Source organism: Alosa pseudoharengus, unplaced genomic scaffold (genome assembly GCF_046254945.1).
Source record: "Alosa pseudoharengus isolate Yale_2024_CS ecotype anadromous, Long Island Sound unplaced genomic scaffold, YU_APseudo_1.1 YU_APseudo_1.1_scf_5, whole genome shotgun sequence".
In the NCBI taxonomy this organism is placed as follows: domain Eukaryota; kingdom Metazoa; phylum Chordata; class Actinopteri; order Clupeiformes; family Clupeidae; genus Alosa; species Alosa pseudoharengus.
Window position 1 is genome coordinate 18,867,252 of NW_027468837.1, and position 24,439 is coordinate 18,891,690.

The 24,439-nt window shown below is 40.7% G+C and overlaps 3 protein-coding genes across 3 annotated transcripts; 1 reads left to right on the top strand and 2 right to left on the bottom strand.

The window, feature by feature from the left end:
- Positions 1-423: 423 nt before the first annotated feature.
- Positions 424-1,467, bottom strand: LOC143103650 (regulator of G-protein signaling 9-binding protein). Its single transcript, XM_076267395.1, has 2 exons — positions 1,266-1,467; positions 424-947 (listed from the first exon to the last, which is right to left on the bottom strand). The coding sequence occupies exons 1-2, from the start codon at positions 1,465-1,467 to the stop codon at positions 424-426; spliced, it is 726 nt and encodes a 241-aa protein (XP_076123510.1).
- Positions 1,468-11,424: 9,957 nt separating this feature from the next.
- Positions 11,425-12,195, bottom strand: LOC143103648 (E3 ubiquitin-protein ligase RNF182). Its single transcript, XM_076267393.1, has one exon. The coding sequence runs from the start codon at positions 12,193-12,195 to the stop codon at positions 11,425-11,427; it is 771 nt and encodes a 256-aa protein (XP_076123508.1).
- Positions 12,196-20,277: 8,082 nt separating this feature from the next.
- On the top strand, positions 20,278-22,957 carry snrpb (small nuclear ribonucleoprotein polypeptides B and B1). Its single transcript, XM_076267394.1, has 7 exons — positions 20,278-20,388; positions 21,024-21,175; positions 21,259-21,370; positions 21,478-21,630; positions 21,817-21,949; positions 22,475-22,600; positions 22,778-22,957. The coding sequence occupies exons 1-7, from the start codon at positions 20,386-20,388 to the stop codon at positions 22,813-22,815; spliced, it is 717 nt and encodes a 238-aa protein (XP_076123509.1). The 5' UTR covers positions 20,278-20,385; the 3' UTR covers positions 22,816-22,957.
- The last annotated feature ends 1,482 nt before the right edge of the window (positions 22,958-24,439 follow it).

Consider the following 24,439-nt stretch of genomic DNA (forward strand, 5'->3'; position numbering starts at 1 on the left):
ATTATAACACTGCTAAAACAAAAAATCTAATGGTAGCTTGAGACTGAAATTGGACAGGTACAGAACAAAAACGACATTTTATGTGTATTTCAATGGCCTACTCTACGTATTTCTTGTGTTCTCTGGTCATATTTTAATTAAAGGAGTGAGAAATAAACAATATGGTCCTTGTAGCATTGCTGGAACAAAACATGTAAGGTGTCAGACTTTTGCACAGTACTGTATGCTTATAGTTTCTTGGTGTTTTAAGCCCCCAATGTTGTCTTCAAGGCAGCGCTGCCTGGAAGGCGCTATGATTAGGCATAGGTTAGGATTAAGTGCCTTTAAGTCAATGGTGGCAGTGCTGCCTGGAAGATGACATTGAGGGCTTAAAACACCATCAAGCATATTTATACACACACACACGTCTATTTCAAGGCTAGGTTAACTAAGTAAACAAAGTAGGCAGCTTAACCTGCAGTTTAAATGGTGGCAGCAGCCTGTAACGCTGTCTTGTGATACCACCTCTACCTGCATCAAGTCCTCTAGCGTTTCATCCTCGTCTTGCTCTTCCTTCTCAACCTCCACCCAGGCCTTCTGTGTGGCCTCCACTGTCCACACGGGCACATTGACCCTCTGCAGCATCTCCTGCAGCAGAGAGTCCATCCTTGAGATTTGTGTCTGCAGGTCGGGGCATGGTTCATCCTCTACACACACCCAGGGTGTCTGGACCGTAGCGGCGCGAGCCGCAACCTCGGATTCCCCAGAGTAGCCTGTCTTTACCAGGGCGCTACGGTCGCGACGCTGAGTAAGTGGGAACAGCTCTTGCAAGGAGCTTGTTTTGCGGAGGTCCTTCTGAAAGGTCTCTAGGCCAGACAGGAACAGCACCCAAAGGCGCTCCACCTGCTCTCTGTCCTCCTGGGCCTGCTCCGTTTCTGTCAGCAGTGCTATGAGTCTTCTATGCAACCCTGTGGTAAATGGGTGAAGAAGCATATGATATAGCCTATGAACAACATGAGGGGGAAGTAGGCAATATCAGTTTTCTCCTGGATTTGTTGGTCGTACGCTTAAACATGACACTACACATCATACATTTGCCACTGTAGTATAGGAAAGCAATGGCTATTTTCTTGCCATTAGTAAACGTTTATTATTTTGAAAGATTCCTTTTGAATCTAGATTGTTTTGTCTAAAACACCAGACTGCCTCTGATGCAGAATATTACACTGACTGTCCTCTAGCATATAGACTCGGGAGTATGTTTTGAGATGCCTGATACAGGTTACCCGTGTAGATCCGGTGAGCCATCGCTCTGATTTCTGCCAGTTCTTCCCTGAGGCCACTGCCGTCCGTGTTACTCCCCAGGGAGGAGGCCATTTGCTGGAAGCAGGCAGTCACTTTGCTCAGGGCTGCCAGCGCCTGCTCACACTCGGTCACCTGCCGCCGCCTGGCTTGCAGCTCTCCTACTGATCGTCGCCAGTGATTCATTTGATATCGGGGTATACTTTCCACATTTAAATTACCTGTTAAAATGCATCAGAAAAATGGCCCAGAGCCTGGGTTTCAATTAACATGTATTCGTGTGTGTTCATTTGATATCAGGGTACACTAACATTCAAATGACGTGACAAAATGCATCAGAAATGGCTCAGAGCCTGGATATCAGTTCATAGTTTTTTTGAAACCTATTCAAACTGTCACCCTTACACATTTGTCATTTATCTCATCAACCTTAAGGATCTTTCCATCACAAAGTAGGCCTACAGTAGACGTTCTTAAATGCAGAGTATATAAAATAGATTTTGGATCGTATTTGTTGAGGTAGGCCTAACTTTACATGGATATTGATCACGATATATGTGAATTGATTCACATCTGTGCAAACCCTATTATTCTGGGGAGAAAAAAGTGATTACAAGTGATTTGTCTTTCATGTGTCACATTCGGTGTTGCCAGCCTGTTTTCATCTCTATAAAACATTTCTATTCTATTCTATTCCCAGTATAAATGGACACATGCATGCACTGAAATATCCAAAAAAAATTGAATAAATATAATCACATACCTCGGTTTATGCTGGTGTATCTAATATCTTGTGGCGTCTGTGAAACTGACAATCCCTCGCATGGACAACTCTGAAGCTCCCCACTCTGAACACTTTGTCGCTGCTTTCCACACACCCTCCAATATTCCCTTCTGATGTATGGGTAGGAGTCACTCCTCTGGGAGCTGGGTTTCAATTAGGCCAGTCAAGACAGCTGATGCCTCTGAGCCTCTGAGCATGACACTAATAGGGGGCTGAAATATCCATGGCTTTTCTCAGAAGTGCAGAAGATTGAATCACTTGGAATATTCTGATTTAACTGGGTGTGTGTGTGGTGTTCAGCCGTTCATGAGGGAGATATGGTCCCCTGGGAGCACAGTGGACAGATCCTTCGTTGAACCCTTGTGCTTGTTTGAAAGCCACATGTCACTTCTATCCATGATGCAACAGGTGTGCTCCCGTGTGTAGCGTCTCCAGTGCAACCACTCTAATATTAGCATATTAACACAGCAAACATCAGCACTCACGCTGGCTGTGGATGTACGACCCAAGTCCCTGGGATCATATTGCTATTCAATTTCAAGTGTGATTACATTTATCTTATGGCACATTTATAATGCTTAAATATGCCTTGAAAAGTTGTGAGAGTTGGAGAATAGTTTGTCACATTACAAACTTGTAAAAAAGTAAAATTAATGCCTGGCTTATCAGTTAATATACTTTAAGCTTGTCCATATAGTCAGGGGGCCAAAACTGATTTTAAAACTCTGTCGGACACTTTTTGGTACAAGCATACAACCTATCCAGTATTAATATTTAACCCCTTAACATGTGTTCTAGTCAGGTTGTCAGCTTAGAAAATGTTTTTTTTGTCCATTTTAACACCATATTCTTATAAGTGGTAAAAGCGGATTTTTTCCCCCAAAGTGCTTTCATTTTCTTCCATGTTACCTACTGTAATTTTGGGCAAATGTGCAATATAATCCAATTTATGTGCAAGCATGATCATTAGGGTGGTTGTCAAGCTGATTTTTTTTTTGTGTGTGTATGACTTTAAGCAATTTCAGGCCAATTTGTTGGTTTCCTGCTCAACATGACATACCAACACTAAATGTTGAATATCTCCACAACCACAAGGACCATATACATAGAAATGGTATCACAACACTCATGGGCTGTCTGCAGAAGTGTCAGAATGAACATGTATTGTACAGTGTAAGAGAACAGAACTAGAACATGAAAAAAAACAATCTTCACCTAAAGAGAACCAGTTTTCAAAGTCAATATCAACTTGGAAACATGACATAGTATCCCAAAACCTCTATCAATCAGTACCCCTATCTATGGGAATGCCAAGTTTAAGTCAAGCCAAGTTTAAAGCTTGTAGGGAGAGACAGTGCAATGCTGCACAAGTTGTAATTCTTTAATGTCAAGGCAGCAATGTAGAACTGTAGATGGTAGTCTATGGTGCTATTTGACTTCATTAATGTACCAGGTTGTAACACAAATTATATTTAATTGACATATCACTATAGTTATTAATTCCATTCTAACATAACTGCTCTCTCACTTCTTTAGGGTAAGGGGTCTTGCTGATCCTAGCACTTACCTGACTAGAACTGACTCTCGATTGTTTAAAAAACAGCACTCACTGATGCACTTATTCTTATTGTACTAGAGCTTTTTAAAATGGTCCTATAAGTGTTGAGAGAATTGCTTTATAAAGCTTAAATTGTTAACCATGTTGTTTGTTTAAAAATGCGTCAGCCAAATGTAATGTAATGTAATAACTAATAGTTGTATGGCAAAGGTATGTTTTTCCCCTTCCAAGCAGTGACACTCAGGAAGGCAGCCAACAGAAGGCACCCAGGGACCATGTCCATGTGCTCAATCTGAGTCCTAGTCAGGGACACAAAAGAAGAGTTTACCGTTTGGAGAATGAATACCTTCCCGATACAAAACATGCATGCATGCATCCAAGGGCATAATATAAATGTAATCTACAAAACAAGAAAAACAATATCATGCCAAATAATCTGAAACAATGTAGTTGCATGTAATGTGGCAAAACTCAATAATAATGATGCGAGTACCTGAGTATTCTTGCACTGAGCTGCACAGGCACATCCACATGTACCACTACAAAATATTCCACTTTTTTGACATCTGCACTGACTTCCACTTTCCTTGCATCCACATATCGTCAGCTCCAAGCACCTGGCCTGTACAGGTTCTTTGGTTAAAAGCTGGGGGACAAGCATTCCATCCTTCATGTGCCAATCACAACTGGTTGGTAAGGGCAACTGTGGATGGGTCACTGGTGACTGTTTCCACTGAGTTGGTGGTAAAGTATCCACATTGGCTTTCACTTTCAAAAACAGGGCACAGCGAACATCATGGATTGAAGTGCTGGTCGTTTTTGGATCATACAGTTTGCAGACAAACTGTTCTGCTTTGGCTATTCTATAAGTATAAATATATATACTCTTTTGATCCCGTGAGGGAAATTTGGTCTCTGCATTTATCCCAATCCGTGAATTACTGAAACATACTCAGCACACAGTGAACACACAGTGAGGTGAACCACACACTAATCCCGGCGCAGTGAGCTGCCTGCAACAACAGCGGCGCTCAGGGAGCAGTGAAGGGTTAGGTGCCTTGCTCAAGGGCACTTCGGCCATGCCTACTGGTCGACAAACTATAAACTGTATGATCCAAAAACGACCAGCACTTCAATCCATGATGTTCACTGTGCCCTGTTTTGGAAAGTGAAAGCCAATTTGGATACTTTATCACCAACTCAGGATGCCTTGTCTCTGCACCTAATGAGGGCCCACTATCAAACAAAGGTTTGGAAACAGTCACAAGTGACCCATCCACAGTTGCCCTTACCAACCAGTTGTGGTTGGCACATGAAGGATGGAATGCTTGTCCCCCAGCTTTTAACCAAAGAACCTGTACAGGCCAGGTGCTTGGAGCTGACGATATGTGGATGCAAGGAAAGTGGAAGTCAGTGCAGTACCAGGTAATGTCAAAAAAGTGGAATATTTTGTAGTGGTACATGTGGATGTGCCTGTGCAGCTCGGTGCAAGAATGCTCAGGTACTCACATCATTATTATTGAGTTTTGCCACATTATATGCAACTATATAGCCTGACGAGCCAGACCCACATTAAAATGTAGGGTCTACTCACCATTCGCAGTGCTCAGTCCGAGGGGCTGGATAATTGGTTGTCTTTCAAATTCCCTCTGCACGCGGACAGCGCTAGAACGCGTCCCATGCGTGTTCCCACCAGCGGAGCTAGTTGGCTAGTTCAAACTTTTGCCAACTTAAAAAAACCTTAACTCGTGTCAAGCTGTTCGCCAACAGCAAGATCCATCTTCTAGCTAGGGTGCGTCTAGATTTCTAGGCTAGCAACTCTATTGTTTCAGATTATTTGGCATGATATTGTTTTTCCTGTTTTGTAGATTAGATTTATATTATGCCCTTGGATGCATGCATGCATGTTTTGTATTGGGAAGGTATTCATTATCAAAACAGTAAACTCTTCTTTTGTGTCCCTGACCAGGACTCAGACTGAGCACATGGACATGGTCCCTGGGTGCCTTCTGTTGGCTGCCTACCTGAGAGTCACTGCTTGGATGGGGAAAAACATACCTTTGCCATACGACTATTATATAGTTATTACTACTAACTAGTTACTTACCCCTAACCCTAAAGAAGTGAGAGAGCAGTAATGTTAGGATGGAATTAATAACTATAGTGATATGTTAATTCAATATAATTTGTCTTACAACCTGGTACATTAATGAAGTAAAATAGCACCATAGACCACCATCTACAGTTCTACATTTCCGCCTTGACATTAAAGAATTATAACTTGTGCAGTATTGCACTGTCTCTCCCTACAAGCTTTAAACTTGGCTTGACTCATTCCCATAGATAGGGGTACTGATTGATAGAGGTTTTGGGATACTATGTTATGTTTCCAAGCTGATATTCACTTTGAAAACTGGTTCTCTTTAGGCGGAGATTGTTTTTTTCATGTTCTAGTTCTGTTATCTCTTACACTGTACAATAAATGTCAATTCTGACACTTCTTCAGACAGCCCATGAGTGTTAGCTTTCAACATTTATTGCTGGCATGTCGTGTTGAGCAGGAAACCAAAAAATTGGCCTGAAATTGCTTGTACAAGTCACACAAAAAGAAATTCAGCTTGACAACCACCCTAATATCTTACCTATGGGTGTCTTCTACCTAAAAAAATAGGGTGACAGCTTGTACCAAAACATGTCTGCAAAAGTCTTAATGGAGGCCCTTTTCAGAATTGGCCCCCTGACTAATAGGGCCTACATAACACCAGAGCTTATTCAATGAAATTGTCAAATGACAAATTGTGTGATAAGACTCTATTAGGGAATATATATGGATATGTTTTGGGAATGCCCGCTCATTTTAAGGTTTTGGAAGTATATGGCTACAGCACTTTCAACATTTTTGATGGTTGATATCCCTTTATGTCCAGGTTTATTTTTATTAGCGGATTACTCTGACATTATGCCTAATTTAAAAGAATGTTAATGGCGACATTGACTGCCTCAAAAAAGATCATTTTGAAAGGTCGGTTTGGACCAAATATTCACTTGTCTTTTGTCTGGCATTCTTTGGATATATTAATTTTAGAACGTGCACCTACAGCCAGATTTCATGATTCTCTAACTGATCAGTAACATTCTCTTGGACGCAATTTATAAGGTTACATAAATTAAACCGTGATTTTTGGAGCATACCTTTTCACATTAAACACTGCATTTGCTCTGAGACATTTCGAAACATCTTTCAAGTCCTGTCTCCCAAAACATTGAGGTGTGTTAACTTTTTTTTTCTATGTGTCACTGAAGATTTTTGAATGTTCTACAACAGCACAACAACAGAAGGTTAAGTTTCGCTGAAGCTGAAATTGTTTATTTCATGATTTTGTTTCACTATCTTGAGATAAAGATGACCCTATTTTGTGGTAATCTAAAATAAAAAAATATAGATTTTTTTAAATTATTATTCTCAATGTCAATGTCAGTTTATTTACACAGCACTTTTAAAAACAACAGCAGTTGACCAAAGTGCTGTAAATTAAAAAAAATAAAATCATAACTATTATCATAAAGACACAACACATAATCAGAAAATACATAATAATACATAATATATGTAGGCCTATTATATAATATAAATATAAATACATAATAATACAAAATAACATAATGAGTAAGTCAAGTAAATAATACTTCTACTAATAATAATGAGATAAAAAAATAAAAAGAGGCCAACAAAGAAGATAACAGGGCCAACTCTTAAAATAAATTCAAAGCTTAAGAATAAAAATTATTTTTTTGTGGGACTTATTATCCGGAGTAAAATGCACTTTAGATCAATTTACGGATGATTGGGAGTACATACGTTGAGTTGACATCAAAATCATGTCATTCGGATGTGTTTTGAGAAAGTTCGATTTTACCGTTTTTAGTCAAAACTCGTTAGCCTGGAAGTGACCAGGGCATGTCATTTCGCCGCTACAAAACGCTATTTTTATACCTCTTCTACAGTTCCAAACAACATTACACTTACGTGGTAGTGAGTAGAGGGTCCCTAAAGCCAAACCGAAGTATGCCGAGGTCTTTATGTGGTCGGATAGAGAGTCCAGAATGAATTTCATCAAGCCAGTACCTTTCCGGAAATGTTGCTGCTGCAGCTGGCATCTTTAGGGGAAAGTCCGTAGGAGTCGATTGCATCACGCAGTTGCACGACATCACGTCACGTGACATTTCAAAATTCCAACCTGTTAATAAGCTAGGGTTTGCTGTTGCATACAACTTCATTTCAATTTCGAAAGAAATACTGGACTATGTATTTTTTTTTTTTTTTAAACGGCGACGAAATTGTGAATTTCCAGAGCGTGCTACTCCACACTCGGCAATCGACTCCTACAGACTTTCCCCTAAAGATGCCAGCTGCAGCAGCAACATTTCCGGAAAGGTACTGGCTTGATGAAATTCATTCTGGACTCTCTATCCGACCACATAAAGACCTCGGGATACTTCGGTTTGGCTTTAGGGACCCTCTACTCACTACCACCTAAGTGTAATGTTGTTTGGAACTGTAGAAGAAGTATAAAAATAGCGTTTTGTAGCGGCGAAATGACATGCCCTGGTCACTTCCAGGCTAACGAGTTTTGACTAAAAACGGTAAAATCAAACTTTCTCAAAACACATCCGAATGACATGATTTTGATGTCAACTCAACGTATGTACTCCCAATCATCCGTAAATTGATCTAAAGTGCATTTTACTCCGGATAATTCCTTTAAGATTGGTCAAAGTGGGCCAATCTAAAGGGGCAGATCATTCCAAAGTTTGGAGAAGCTGAAAAAGCACAATGTCAATATTTTGATTTTGGGGACAGTCAAAATAAATTGATTAGAGAATCTGATTGGTCTTGCTGGGGTATACCTTAACAGGTCTAAGAGATAGGTGGTGTCTTGACCTTCCAAACATTTATAAATTAACAGAAATATCTTGAAGTTAATCCTATAATGTACAGGAAGCCAGTGAAGTGAGGTTAATGGGGAGATGTGTTCATGACATATGGACTCAAAAAGCTATCTATCTAAGCAGCATTATTCCTAATATTAGGATTTCAGTCTTAAGGGGTTAAAAGAGTTAGGCCTAATAGAACTAAAAAGTACATGAGGTTTATAACAGTTTTTTTAAATGATCTTTATATATATACACCAGCTGTGTCATAAGACACTTAATTGCAGTTTGTCTTTTTTCCACTTGTGTTCAGCCTTCTCGTCTAGCCACACAACTCCGAGTAATGTAATTTAATCACAGTTCAGAATTAGAATTAGTTCTCATGGTTTTCAGCATCCAAGATGTTTTTGGAAGTTGAATAAAGAAGTGAGGTTAATTTCTCAGTACAGTCAGGGGCGGGCAATGAGTCTCAATAGCATGTTGGAAAGCAGCTGAGAATTGGGTAGCAGAGGACTGCTAAAATGTGTGTCAATGACAAGTTAAAGCAAATGGTTTCACACAACAAGGGAGGGCAATCTCAAATTAAACAGGCATGTGATAAGAGAAAACTGCATTGCACACATCAATCCTTAAGTATATCAGGACTACATGATAATAGAAAATCTAATGTTTGTCCATGCTTATGTGTAAGACCCTCACCCGCTACAGATTGTACAACATTAAAAAAGTCAATACACTTTAAACTCTCCTATTAGTGTCAAACGTCTTAAAACCATCAGCTTAGAAGGACAGCAAGCATGTTAAACTCTCCTACAATTAAAACCCTGTCATATTTTTGCATAATTCCAGCTAAAAAATCAGAAAAGTCAATAATGAAGTATGTTATATTTTGGTGGTTGGCAGATCACAGCAAACAACAATGGGTGAGCTCGATCAAACACAAACATTCAGTTTAAAACTGGAATTGAACATCGATGATAATTGCATACAATTAAAACTTTTCTTGAAAATAGTTTGCACTCCTCCCCCTCCTCACCCAGTTGTCCTTGGGGAGTTGAAGTAGCCTAAGTGCAATGTGGTGCCAAGAGCTAAGAGAACAAGACTCAACAACATTCAGCCAAGTCGCCATAATAAACAACATATCAAGTTTAGGTGAGGTGAACAAATCATTCAGAATAAATATGTTATTTGCTAGAGATCTAGCATTTATCATGGCCACTTTGATTAAATCCAGGCCTGTTCTGTCACCTCTTGTTGATGTTGAACTTTCCAGCATAGTAGTCTTTTGGTGGATGGAATTCACTTCTCTGCAGGACAGTGGGGAGTCGAAAGCAGACTGGAAGCCACAATGGATTGTGATGGACAGGCATCATGCATAGAAGACCATGGTGTGGATGTGCGGTTGTCTGTAGCCAGGTGGATATCGAAGGTGAGGCCAAAGCAGACTGGTAGCCTAACTGTGCTGTCAGCTGTTGTGATGGACAGACACCATGGATAGCAGACCACAGGATGTCAACACTGCAGCCGGACCCTCAGTAGACATACCCTCTCTGGCGTAATATCCCCGCTGCCCAGCAGAGATGGACAACCTAATCACTGGGAGTAGCATTGGTGGAGGAGAACTTCAGGAGTTTGAGGGGAGTGTAGTGTGAATGGCCCACAAAGGCTAATCAGCAACACTCCCCGTCACACACTAAAGGTACAGTCTCACACCTGCGACACCAGAAAGCGTCCTCTCAGTGAAAAGGCTAAAAGCCGATAGTCAACCGACTAAGCAGCTCAGCCAAGGTCCTCTCTGGGCATAGACAGACATCTGAGGGCAGCAAAAGAGACTGTAGAAGCAACATCTAAAGAGACAGGAGCAACGCAGGCCAGTTTGGAAAAGTTAGTATTGCAGTTACTGTGAAAAGTACTGAGTGACAAATATATTTTAGGAGGTTCACATTGTTTTGCTTCAATTTATTGAAGCTGTGTGCAGCTTCACAAGGACCGTTCACTGACTTACAATATCTGTGGAACAACCTTGACACTTTCCTACTCCCTGATCTCGTTACCTAACATGGCACTTGTTTTGATTTTATAATGAATCACATGAGATTTTCCATAAGAACAGATACCACTGAGAACACTGTGCTCTCAGTGTCTAGTGAGATCTGTCTAACATTGAAATGGCGTTACGTGCCTAAGTTCACCAAAGTGATATCAGCAAATTTAACACACTGTTTTGATTCTTTATTGAATATCTAGTAACAGTTTAGGCGGTTTGAAGGTATTATTTGTCCATTCCATTTGCAATGACGTACACATTTTTAACACAACATTAAAAGTACAAGTACTTGGGCATAGACATGCCTTACAAAGGCAACTAGAAACGTCAAATGCATACAAGGTGATTATGCTTTAGCACATCCTTATACTATGTATTTCCATAAAGTAATTTGACCAAAAGTAGACAGTAATTCTACCAAGGAAATATTGAATATACTACATTTAACTGCCAGTATGTGATAAGACCATGTTCTCTTCAACAACAGCTGAGCACTCACAGTTATAGCCCATAGTGGTGAGCTGTTACAAACACAAAAATGACAGCTGTCTGATACAGGTTGAGCTCTATATAAAACCATTAGTCATGGTCGTCCTTTCACAGGTTATCCCAACTGTCACAGTCCACTGTGAATAGCCCTGCATACAAAGTGGATTATGAAGAATTTTCTGTTTAGTGCTGGTATACTCTGGATTAACAGGAGAGGGACATTGGGGATAGGATAAGGGGGCAGATATGCATCAGTGATTTGGCTTAGTCTTTACAGGTCTCGCTATGAGTCACTACGACAGACACCGACTCCCCGACGAGTGACTCTTCACGTTATGTAGCAATAGCCTCCATTATTTCATGGCACAGGCACTGGCAGAAGCCGTAGAAGACACACAGGACCAGCGTGGAGGGCACGAGGCTGACCAGGATCACCCCGAGCGTGAGCTGCTGGATCATCAGCAGGTAGATGCCCAGCGGCAGCGAGCTGAAGTAGATCAGGCAGAGGAAACCGATGAGGAAGCGGGGGATGGTGCGTGACGTCCACATACGGCACTTCTGGATGGGCAGGTGGCAAGGCAACGAGTCCAGGCTGGGCGGGCGGTATAGGCGCACCATGTTGAGCATACTCATGGTGTCCGAAGACTGTGACTCGCCCGGCACCTCCATGATGGTGATGACCAGGCAGTCGGACGAGCTGTGCGACTGGTCCCCCCCGCCTCCGCCGCCACCGCAGCCGCCCCCACTCAGGCTGTTGGGGGTGAGGAGCACCTCCCCGGGAGTGACCGAGCCGCTTTTCCTGGCCTGGTCCTGGTAGGCGAGGATGGCCAGAATGTTGCTGTCGTCCTTCAGGAGCCAGATCTCCTCGTCCGGGACGTGGGTCTCGTGGCGGCAGAACGGGCAGCTGATGATGCTTGGGGAGGACTCGCCAGTCTCTACAATTTTTTTTAGGCATTTGGCACAGACGCGGTGCGTGCAACTCAGCACCTTGGGCTTGCGAGTGCGGGTGTCGTAGCGGTTGTAGCAGATCTTGCATTCAAGCTCCTCCAAGGTGTAGATGAGAGGCTGTGGGCTCTCCACCTCGAGATCCAGCTTTTGGCTCATCCTGAGACAGTGGGTGGTGGCTGGGAGGATTGGGGGGGGGGGGGGGGGTTAATGGTGAGCTAATGGAATGTAGCCACCAGGCCACAAACAAATATGGCAATACCAAAAAAAAGTCACACACGGTTTCCCTGGAAGTTATTCCCTGATGCACAATTAGTTTGGAGAGATTTCAAGTCTTGACATGATCTTTTAAAAACAAACACAGCCTGAACAATTTACATCAACAGTTTAAAAGGAGGAGACAGTCTTGACAAATTATGGCACTCAAAGACTTTTCTAACAAGGCCCTGATATGTTGCCAGTGGTCAACAATACCCTGAAATGAACATTGATATTCTGATTGATATACTGATATTCAGGAATATGCACAGTGAAGCATGCGTACAATTACTTGAAAATCTGTGTTCCGATTAAATTTACATTTATCAGGAAGACAGTGAATACCTAATCAGCATTCAGAAACATCTGAAACTCTATCACAGGTAACGTTACTGTCAGTCTATGGTAGGTTGCCTTCTTAATAACACATTGGCTGGTAACCTGTTACTTCTAATTCTCATTGTTTTGAAATCAGTAGCTGAGCCACTGATAAGGCTGTATCCAGATTTAGTCTTCATTGACGGCTGCATTTACTTGACATGAACTTGGTAAGTTTTACATTAAGTTGATAAGTTTGCTTACATCTCATGTTAAAATGAAACCTGTGTTCAATCTTAAAAAAGTCCAGCTCATATTCAGATGTCCGGTTGAGTTGTGACCCCAAGACCTTCAGGATGAGTGGGATTAATCCTCTCTAAAAGAAAAAGAAAATACAGTGGGGAAAAAAACATTTAGGATGACCACAGAAACATGCAGCAATGGAATTATTATTAGAAATTCATTGAAAACCTAGAAAACACTGAAATCTATCCTCCTTCCACTGAAATGACCTTTAGGAGAATATTCTATTTCTCAGTTATTCATTTCAGTCGCATTGCTTGTAAAATGATAAGAACGGACATCGCACACTTGATCTGTCTGAGCCCTTTGCGTGCGTATCTCACAATTCCACATAAATCTGGAATACCTTTCCTGTTCTCCTTGGACCTCTGTCCTCTCCATCCATCACTTAAAAGCCCCCCCCCCCTTCAGGGACAAGCTGCCTGTAATGTCATACAAGGAAACTGCGGTCCTCCATGTAAGAAAAGATTCGTGGAATTTATGGTTGTAAAAAGCGCACACACATGCCAGTATCAACAAATCCTCCATCTAATTATTTGTTCTTGACAGAGGACAAGACAAGCAGTGTGCACCCATGCGGATAATAAAGCTGGAGGAGACACTGGACACAACAAGATGACACGGTTCGGTATGTAATATTGCTCGGCTGTGGTGATACCATTCAATCTCAATAGATGTGTGTATCACTATCACTCTGATTCAGTCATGCTCCATTGAGAGGAATTAATCAAAGCACAATGTCACATAGCGGCAGACAGAAAAACAAAACAAAAGATAGATGACGGGTGAGGGGTGACACGGAATTCACTACAAATAAAGAGATCTGATTCTTTGCCTTTCTGTTTAAGTATTATGCAACACTTTCTTCTCCTCTCCTCCTCCGTCTTTCTTCCTCTGTCTCACTGAGCGCAGGTTGTTAGAATTTGAACTGAGTCTATAAATAGCAGGCTTGTGGGGCTGGATACACAGCAAGCTTTATATAACACATCCTCTCTCTTACACACACACACACAAAGAGAGAGAGAGAGAGAGAGAGAGAGAGAGAGAAAGTCAAACTCCTTCCCACAAGATGTGTTTAGACAATCTCAAGACAATGATTAGACATACAAGCCCTCACACAACATGCATATCCACAACTGTAGCATTTTCAGATAGGAGAGGAACACCACAGACCCGATGACTGTGACTGTCACCTCACATGGGAGCCTGTCTCCAAGGGCCTTCAATGGATGGAGATATATAAATAGGACGAGACAATTTGGTTGAGGGTACACCAGTGGGTAATTTTTTGATGTAGGAAGAAGGACTGGACAAAGCGTGTGAGAAAGGCCAGTGTCTTTAATTCATTATCTATTAAAAATGCATTGCTTTGTGTCGTTTCAAGAGCATAGCTTAAACCTACACGCATGACATGATTTCTGCATGGCATGACAACTGACTAGCCATGGAAATATTTATGAAACTGCTTTTTAAATGTCCACTGTACATTATCTAGATGAGGTCAGCAAGACTTAAGAAGTAATTTGAAGGAAAACATGGCAATATTATTCCCCAACAATGGATCCATCCACTTGAGCTTAATTTGCTTCCAAATCCCATGAGGATATCCACTCATGTGCATCAGGTAGGCAGGAAGCACCATCATGCCAACTGATCCACTAGCCAAAAGAGACGTTTTTCAATCCCCACAGCCAAACAACAACCAAACCATTCATCTGTACTTTCTAACACATAGGGGAATGTAAATTAATGCTCTGCACTAAAAGGCTATTATTATGGGGTTTTACTGAGGCCTTTTCATGTAGTGTGCGGAGAGAGCACCTGTAGCACCCAGTCTAGCATGGCGCCTCAGCCACTGAGGTGGAGGTACAGTTATGCCAGCTGGATGGCAGAAAAACAAGCAAACACCATCTGTGTCCCCGTCCTGTGGTAAGCAAAAATGACATCAGCCACCTCCTCGTGCGAAGGACTATTCTGAGGTGTGATTCTTTTAAAGAGGCAGGGCAACACATATGCAGTCTGATTATGATAAAAATGATCTGCCTTACTTGCAGAATGCAAGCCAGCTTGTTCATTTTCTTTTCATTCATCTGAGCATCTGACTACAAAAATGACAACATTTTTGGATTTTGTTATTCATAGAGTTTCAAAATTAAAGTTCAATTCATGAATCAAAAGGATTTTTATTTTAGGATTCAAGAGCTGATACAATCTTTTTGTTCACTCGAATAGACAAGTAGATTAAAAAAGTGATTACAGATTCTTGATTGTAGCATGCGGGCTACCTAATTCATTATTTACAAGCAGGCAAGCATTTGATTTGCAGCATTGCCAGTATAACTTCATGTCACCACACATTTTCCTAATGGCTTAAAATATAAAGCCTACAGACAAGACAATTACCACCACAGTGCTGGGAATTAATTTCACCACAGCATTCATTTCAGGCAGAAATACATGGTTCAAGATGACTTACCGAAACAATAACCTCTCTTGACACAATTACGATAATGTCTTGATCATAAGACTGGCCAATCCATTTTGGTATAGGGCTGGAAGGCCATTGAGAGCAATTACTGAAGCTGTGTTAGGTGATCTATCATGTAAGGCACACATGAAATATCCAAAGACTCAGAATATGAAACGAGTTCACCAAAGAAAGAGCAAAAATATTATGACAGACAGAATTCTGGGCCATTATTTTCTTTTGCTTTTGACATTGGGATAGGGACCGATTGAAGCCTGCTGTTTAAGAAGCTCATTGCCCCACATTACAAAATAATCACTAATAACAAAAGGACTAATGAATGACTACACTGCATGCTTTAAAGGATTTTGTTGAGAGCTTTAATGTAATTGCACACTGGCTTTGCCTGTGTGAATCAATATAAAATCCTTAGAAAAAAATCAGGCTTACTCTTTCTTACATGCCCTTCATTCATTCTGATATTTTCCTACATGGAGGGTTTTAAAAGGTTAAGTGTCATTGTCATATTCAAGTGTACAAAGAGCATCTTCACTCATAATAATGGATTATGTCAATCGATCTACACTGGGGGGGGAAGTCACTTATTTCTATAAGCTTTATAGGACAGGTTGACACTAATTCTATCTCAGAGTATACAAAGAGGCATTTATACTCCTCTTCTTTTGAAACACACAAGGTCATCACTAAAGATCTAGACAAAATACAGGACTTGGACAAACTTTATGCATTTCTTTTAGCAAATGTGTGCAATGTTGTAATAGCTGGCTGATGCTGTGGCTTGTAGAATCATAAGCTAAACTTTTCTGTAATTATTTAATTGTAAAAGAAAAAAAATACATGACTGATTCTATCCATATTTGTACTTCTTTCATGTATTTCTATTCTGACTTTCAACCATACAATTAATTTGATATAGTTATTGATATAATTGCTATAATGAACACAGTGAGTCTGACATGTAATTCAGATCTTGAAACTGTCAAATAACCTCAGCCTCAACATTGCCAGACATAGAGGCTTTTTTGGTTGCTTTCCTTAGTTGCACAATTTGTGTCAAGGTTAAATGTCAAGTGTAGGCTATATCATATCAATCTTACTATCAAATGAAGATATAATCCTTCATTACTGCACAAAGGTTTCAGCCCAACACATGGGATTTCCATTAGGCATATGAATTCAGTTTAGGCTGGACTTTGAGGCATGCATAGCTGGTTTCAAATTACATGGCTATAGTTTTAAGTCCCATATATTAGGCCTAAAGGATTTCTTGTTGGTTAGAGCTGTTGAAAAAAACATAAACATTTAGAAATAAATAAGCCTAAAGTTTAGTACTCCCATATAGCCTATTTCCCCAAATGTTAGATTGAGCGTATACGCTACATTAGTCAAGGAACATTTTAACGCAGCCACAGGTTACTGCTACAATTAGCCCTACACTGCAGTTGTTGTTGACAAAGATTTTATCTAGTCTCTTGGGGGTTGCGCGAATGCCATCAAAAATGGACTCCCCGGGTAGCCTATCCTACATGTTGGGAAGCCTGTTGGTCGCACCTTTCATGCATCAGTAACATATCTAAGCCAGTTATTTGGTCGCTCTGAAACAAACAAATGTTTTATCAGACGCTGCGTTAGGAGGCAACACACATTGCCAAATAAATAAAATCAGTCAGCTAATTTGTTGTAAAGAAAAACTCAGGGACATCATAGTAGAATAAAATGAAATTTTGTTAAAACGTTCACATAGCCTATAGTGTAGACTACACTTTTTTTTTTTTTTTTTTTTTTTTTTTACAGTAGCCTAAGCTATAACGTTAAGGAACCAGTCGATGACGTTTTTACAATGCGAAATTGCCAGAATGATGATCATGACTTAATGATTATTTAATGTAATTAATTCTGAATTCACATTAGCCTTTGGCTGCAGCATATACTGGACCCAATATTCGATGCACGAGCCAATATTCGCCGCAGTTTTGTGCACTCACCCTTAGTTCTCGTATGTAGGTCGACACTCTTCCTTATGCTTGTGTCTTTTGTCAAGGTCCGAAGTAACTGCACCTTATCGCTCCATTATTTTTATTTTATCCCGTTCTGTCGCTTGCTGTCGGTGAGTCACTGGCGGTCTTGAGGTCCCATCTGCCCGAATGGAACTGCTATCCCTCCATCCCCCTCAATGCGGTAGTGCTGGAGCATCACAACCTGCACTGATTTCTCCTCTGGTTGCTGTGGCAACAGGACCTAGTGCATGCAGCCCCCTAGAAGACTTGACTGACAGTCCGTGTATTCTTTGACCACATAAACTAATCAAAACACTTCTTAAAGTTTGGGAGATGGCAAAATGAGAATAGACATAAAATGCTGCAATGTTTTAGCTGTAAAATTATACAGGCTAAAGATTGCTTGAGACACCTTGATTACACCATCAAATGAGAGCAGCCACTACTGAACAATGGATGCATTTTTTTAGGAAAATCATTGGCCCTGTTTACATCTTTGATGTTTACTGTAGATCACAAGTGGATAACTGAGACATGCCGTTTATAGCCTTGGTACAATGGCCATAGCTAAACATGCAACTCTGGGGCCTCCCTTGTCCTACCTCCCTCCATTACTCACAAATGTACATAAATAAATCACACATTTTCTTTCTTGAATGCCTGCTGCATGTATGAAATGTGCCATAGGCAAATGTCCAATATGAACTTCCCTTGCATAATCCACTAACTGCCACTGCCATCAAACAAACAGTCAGGAAAGTCTGGCTGTTGAAATGCTGTTCTGATTTTTTCACTCACTTGAATTCTTGAAAGCTTTGCTTTGTGGAAGTTTATGTCTGTTTTTCCTTTTTGTTTGTATAGAGCCAATGGTTATCCCTGATTTTGGAGTGAAAGTTGCATGTCTTTAGTTCAATGCACACTGTGCAATGCTCAGTTACAGGGCTGATCTTGAGTTAATTTAACTTTTTCAAATGTCTACTTTTGCCTCATGCCCCTACACCAGCTGATTGCAAAGTACAGCCTTAACCCCCTTTTGTTGTGCTGCACTGTGACCTCTCTTGGGCAAATAAAGTGCTCTGCCTCTGAAGCAAAGTAGTGAAAGCCTCCAAATTATTGCTCTTCAAACTTAAAAACTACAAGCACTTGACAACTAAGCACCCTGGCCTGAGGATGTACAAGGCTCAGAGATGTATGAAAAGGTATGTCAGTCTGTATTTGGCTAATTTAACATTTACAATAGCTTGACAATATATAATTCAAACACCTGTGTTTTTTATACAGATTTTTAAATTAAATATTGCTCACTGGAGGTTAAACTGCTACGGTTATTCTGCAGTTGTTGAATCATTTTGTGGCACACCGCACCATGCAGCAGGCTGTAGTCCCAGGTAAAAACGTCACTGCTCTAGAGCATCCACCCACCAATTCTGAGCATCGTCATCCTTCATGTATAAGGCATGACCTGTCAAACTGGCATAATGCAGGACATCTTCAGAACTGTGCTGTTGGTGCTAGGGTCCTCATGCATATTTTATGAATCTGTGACTATGATAAGTCAATGTGAAAGTAATGCTGTAAATGTTATACTGGCCATTGATACACTCTCAAAACACAGATCTGGTAACAGTGGCTGTAGAGTCAAAGCCAATATGGTCAGTTTTAGATTTTATTCATATAACGTAAACTGAGGCAAGTTCCAAATGCTGATCAAGACATTTTATTCCTGGAGTAATATGGTATTTGTACAACCCATTCACCGACTGTCTGTTGTGCTGACTAGCATACATGCCAGCTAGTTTCTAGCCCACTGTTTTCCACTCTTCACACAATGCAATAGCAATAAACAGTCTTGAACTACATTTGTGGTTTCTTGGTAATAGAGTGAGATACCAAATATTGCTAGAGCAGGGGTATTTGTTCTTATTTTCAAGGAACTCTTGATCTTACAATTACCTTCTTTCCACATCTCTGACACCCATCGCAACATCGCAACTGTTAGTTTGTTTTTTCAGATTGATTGTACTTTGCGTTAAAATAGGTGCTGCCTTTCTTAGCCAGGGCTCATTTGGAAAAGACTAAAATATGTAACAGATATTCAATACTCTCCTTAGTATAATAACTAATTCAATTGATGGCGTTACTAAACCAAAATCTTATACAAATGTTACACATTACTAGATGCAAGCTTTAATTTCGTTTCAGTTTTGGGATAACTGAACACACACACACACATTCATAAACTCAACAAAAACACATGCATGAACATGCGCACATCAGGAGCGAACACACAAACACACACTCTCTCTCTCTCACACATACATACACACCATTTCATCACTCTGGCACTAGTGTTTTTCTGTTCCAACATAACTTGTCATTACTTCTGGTGCTTTGTCTAATTGAAGACTTGCTCATGTAGCCTAAAATGTATGTCTGCCCAATAGACAGGCCTAACAAAAAATGGCAGAAACATTAAGAGATTTAGTCAGAAATCAAAAACCTGTGTCTGTCATTTAGACCTTAAGTTAATGGAAAGCAATCTTTTGCTTATTATTAATTTCTTGACCAGCTTATTTGCAGGAGTTTAATCAAGATTTGCTTCTATTTAAAATGAAGACAGTTGTGCAGGCTTTAGACCTTCTAACTCATCTCACAGGGATACACAGATCTCATCTCATCCCATTTAATCTTACAAAGTGGCTTTAACTTTTTTCGCATTTTCATATAGAACTAGGCCTAGGCAAAGCATACTTTCAGTAATAGTTCTACAAAGCCTAGCCTACCGGTGGTAGAGGATATCTCGTCTCGGGAAAACAGGATGGAACAAAGTATCTACTGTGATATTCCGGACGAGCTTGATTTGTCGGACCATCACTTCCGTTTGTTCAACGATAAAGGGGGACCCGGCGGAATATTCTTCGCGGGTCAATTTTTAGATTTCTCTGGTGTAATCCGATCTAAATCGGGACCATCAGAATCGCAACCATGGTGAGAATCTATGTTTATACTTATTTGATTATGTTTAGGCGAAATAGTTAACGTATTTTCATGGTACTTATGGGAGAAATTGGATTTATGTTCTGAATTTGAATTAGCTAGATTGCTAACAGCTAGCTACGACACACTAACGTCGCGGGTCTGTAACGTAGTTAGCTGAAGCATTTGCAATTTTAATTTAGCTCAGGAAGTGCATTAACTCTACATGGAATTTGAGAATTTGACCATTGTTACAAATGGACAGGAGTGGTGTACTTGGTCGTCACCCTTTAGCAGTGCTTCATTTATTCTCTTAAAAGTTGTGCTTTGCAGTTGGAGTGCTTGGCTAACATAAGCTAACCATGCAAACTATCAAAGACCCCATAACATTTGCTATTCTGAATGAAGAGCTATTCTGAATAAATGTGTTGGAGTATATTGGTCCTATGTAATCATGAACGATATGTAAAAACAGTCAGCTGCAAAATGGCTAAGCTTCCTCCTTACAACGTTACGTTTACGTTAGGTGTTAGTTACTTTGTTTGAGTTTGTTTTGCTGGTATTGAAAAAGGCCTAAATCCTCGTTAAATTAACGTTATCGTTTAATTCTATGTATGTTTATGTACTTTCATGCATTCTGTTTTCAGACGGTTGGCAAAAGCAGTAAAATGTTGCAACACATCGACTATAGAATGCGGTGTATATTGCAAGACGGACGGATATTCATCGGGACATTCAAGGCTTTCGACAAACACATGAACCTAATCTTGTGCGACTGCGACGAATTCAGGAAGATAAAGTAAGTAGGGACAAAATGGAGCACACCTATGTGATACGATTTTTACATCCATCAGTCCTTAACCGCTGCTTTTCTGTTTTCAGGCCCAAGAACTCCAAACAGCCTGAACGCGAAGAGAAGAGGGTACTGGGTCTTGTGCTGCTCAGAGGAGAGAATTTGGTCTCCATGACTGTGGAAGGACCCCCTCCCAAAGATGTAGGTGTTCTCTGTGCTTGGTAATTGGTAGTATTTGAATGGCTGAGCCTTGATTTGAATTAAATGCTGTTTACTGTGTGTTAAACTTCTATCTGGTTCTCTTTCAGACCGGCATTGCTCGTGTCCCTCTGGCTGGTGTGGCCGGAGGTCCCGGTGTTGGTAGGGCCGCAGGCCGTGGAGTACCCGCTGGAGCTCCAATGCCTCAGGCTCCTGCTGGCTTGGCCGGTCCAGTTCGAGGTGTTGGTGGCCCATCACAACAAGTAAGCATGGGTTTATGTGCTGCATAAGTCATTCTCCTTCCTGTAATCATTGTAGCTGCACAACAGGGCAAGCTGCTTGATGCTACCTCAGGACTGAGCTCCAGTTTCAAAATGTGTATACAGCCTTTTACTTTTGCCATTTCAGCTGTATTGTCTTCCAGCCTAAGATGTCATTTTTTACCTCAGGTGATGACTCCTCAAGGTCGTGGCACGGTTGCAGCAGCTGCGGCTGGTGCCAGCATTGCAGGTGCCCCCACACAATATCCACCTGGCCGAGGAGGACCTCCGCCACCCATGGGAAGAGGAGCACCTCCCCCTGGTAGGCATTTTGCTGTTTGCTGGAGAGCTATTAGTAGTCACTGTCTTATTTAAAGGAACCATATGTAAGATTGTAGCCAAAACTGGTACTGCAATCAGTTTCAAATTGCTGTAGAGCGGTGTATCCCTTCCCCCTCCCCGCTGACTCGAGGTTGCCAACCCGGATGCTGAAACACTACTGACTTTGTGATTACTAGATAGGTGGAGGGTAGCGCGTCAGGCCAAAACACAACATCATCAGTTGAGGGCTGCAACTTCACTTTTTAAATGACAATATCCTGGCCAGACTACTGTTGTCAGTGATATAAGTATTTGAAATGAACATTTCTTAATGTCTAGTGACATATCAGGGCCATTTTATTATTAATTGAAATGCATTTCTTGCATACGGTTCCTTTAACCATCGTTTCACCTAAATGCAAGGTTGTCATGTGGCTTTGGTCTTCCATATCCTGTTCATTGTTTAGTGAACTGGACAGTGAATTGGCACTCTTGAAGTAAAAAGATAACGGTCCTTTGTCCATAGGTATGATGGGTCCTCCCCCTGGCATGCGCCCACCCATGGGCCCTCCGATGGGAATGCCTCCAGGCCGTGGCGCTCCCATGGGCATGCCCCCTCCTGGCATGAGGCCCCCTCCCCCTGGCATGAGAGGTAAGGCCAATTTTGGATGAACTCTAAAATAAGGGTATTTCCCCTGCGTTTGTGTAAATGTGATGTGTGTAGTGATTCAATGGTTTAGGTGTTTAAAAAAAAAAAAAAAAAAAAAACCTTTCAAGACTTCTGAAACTTAAGTGTCCCCCCCCCCCCCCCTTTCTCTTCTTACTTTAGGACCTCCCCCACCAGGAATGCGTCCTCCCAGACCCTGAGCAAACTCAACCAGGAAGTCATCATGATCCATTTTACTTGGCCGAGAATGGGAATCTTGAATAAGACTGTTGTATAGTTTGTTTTTGTTTTTTTTTTGTTTTGTAATTTGTGTTTTTTAAATAAAAGTGTCTGAAGGACAAATTGGTTTGTGAATGTTCCAGGTTTGTTATGCAACACTACTGAAATGATTTATACAGTGACTTTAATGGCAATGAAAGGACTGTAGAATGACTTAGTATTTTGATTCGAGTACTTTGCTTTCCAACATGATTGAGTCAATGTTTACATGTCTGACCTGTTTTTGACCAGATTGAAACCTTTTTTTTTTTTTTCTCTAACCCATGTATAGTTATTTAAACTTATCATAGGGTCTTGGTAAAAACGACAGATGCTCTAATTGGTTTATTTTAGCTCTCTTTTGCATGAGAATATTCTTATTTGTAATACACTTTTCCTTCAGATGGCACCAGGTGCAGGTGTGCATACTTAAGACCAAACTTGAAGAATATTAATGTTTGAAATATTTTCAACAGAAACATGTACACCGTTAAACATTTGAGATGAGATGCTCAAATGTTTAACGGTGTACATATTTCTGTTGAAAATATGCATTTTCTGTGTTAAACATCAGAGTTGGTAATGTGGTTTGACAGATTACAGATCTGGAAGAAATGTAAAGTGTACCAAAACCAGGCTAGTGGTTTCTGAAAGGAGCTGTGTTATAGCCAAGGCTGTAGTGGAAGGTAGGCACAGTTTATCCACCTGAAATTTCAGAACTAGTTTCAGAAGTAGTAGTTCACTAGTATCAAAAAAAAAAAATTACCCTGTCCAACTATCAAGAGTTTATCAAGATTGCAACTTTTAACATAAAATCACACATTATTATCCACATCCACAATATGCACACTATACCATTTAATACCACTGGTATGGTCATAAACATTGGACGATAACCTCGACCATCATGAACCATATTCTGAATACCTTTTTAAAAAATCCGATACCGCTTTACGCAGTCCACTTTACCGTGATCACAGAATTCATAGTTTACCCACCTCTATAAAATCACACATTATTATCCACATCCACAATATGTACACTATACCATTTAATACCACTGGTATGGTCATAAACATTGGACGATAACCTCGACCATCATGAACCATATTCTGAATACCTTTTTAAAAAATCCGATACCGCTTTACGCAGTCCACTTTACCGTGATCACAGAATTCATAGTTTACCCACCTCTGATTTTAGCGCTACACCCCTGGTTATAGCTAGGCCTATTCAAAACGGTGAACAGTGTAGCCTACGATCAACTGCGTTTTCTAAGTGAAACCAACAAAATGCCCGTGATATACATTTTAGTGAGCATCATGTCTCGTCATTGATTTTACTTGACATAGATGCGGGTTTTTTTTTTATGTTGTTGCACCACTTATTTTGAGCTTATGTTCAAATACATTTGAAACATATTTCTGGATATATTTAACTTGATCAAATTCAATGAGTTGGAATGTTTCTCGTAGGGAGTGCAAAAAGGCGCATCTCGCATTCGCAGAATCCTCCGAAGCGATAGAGGGCAGTAGACAAAATACAGAGTCTCAGAAGACACGGCGA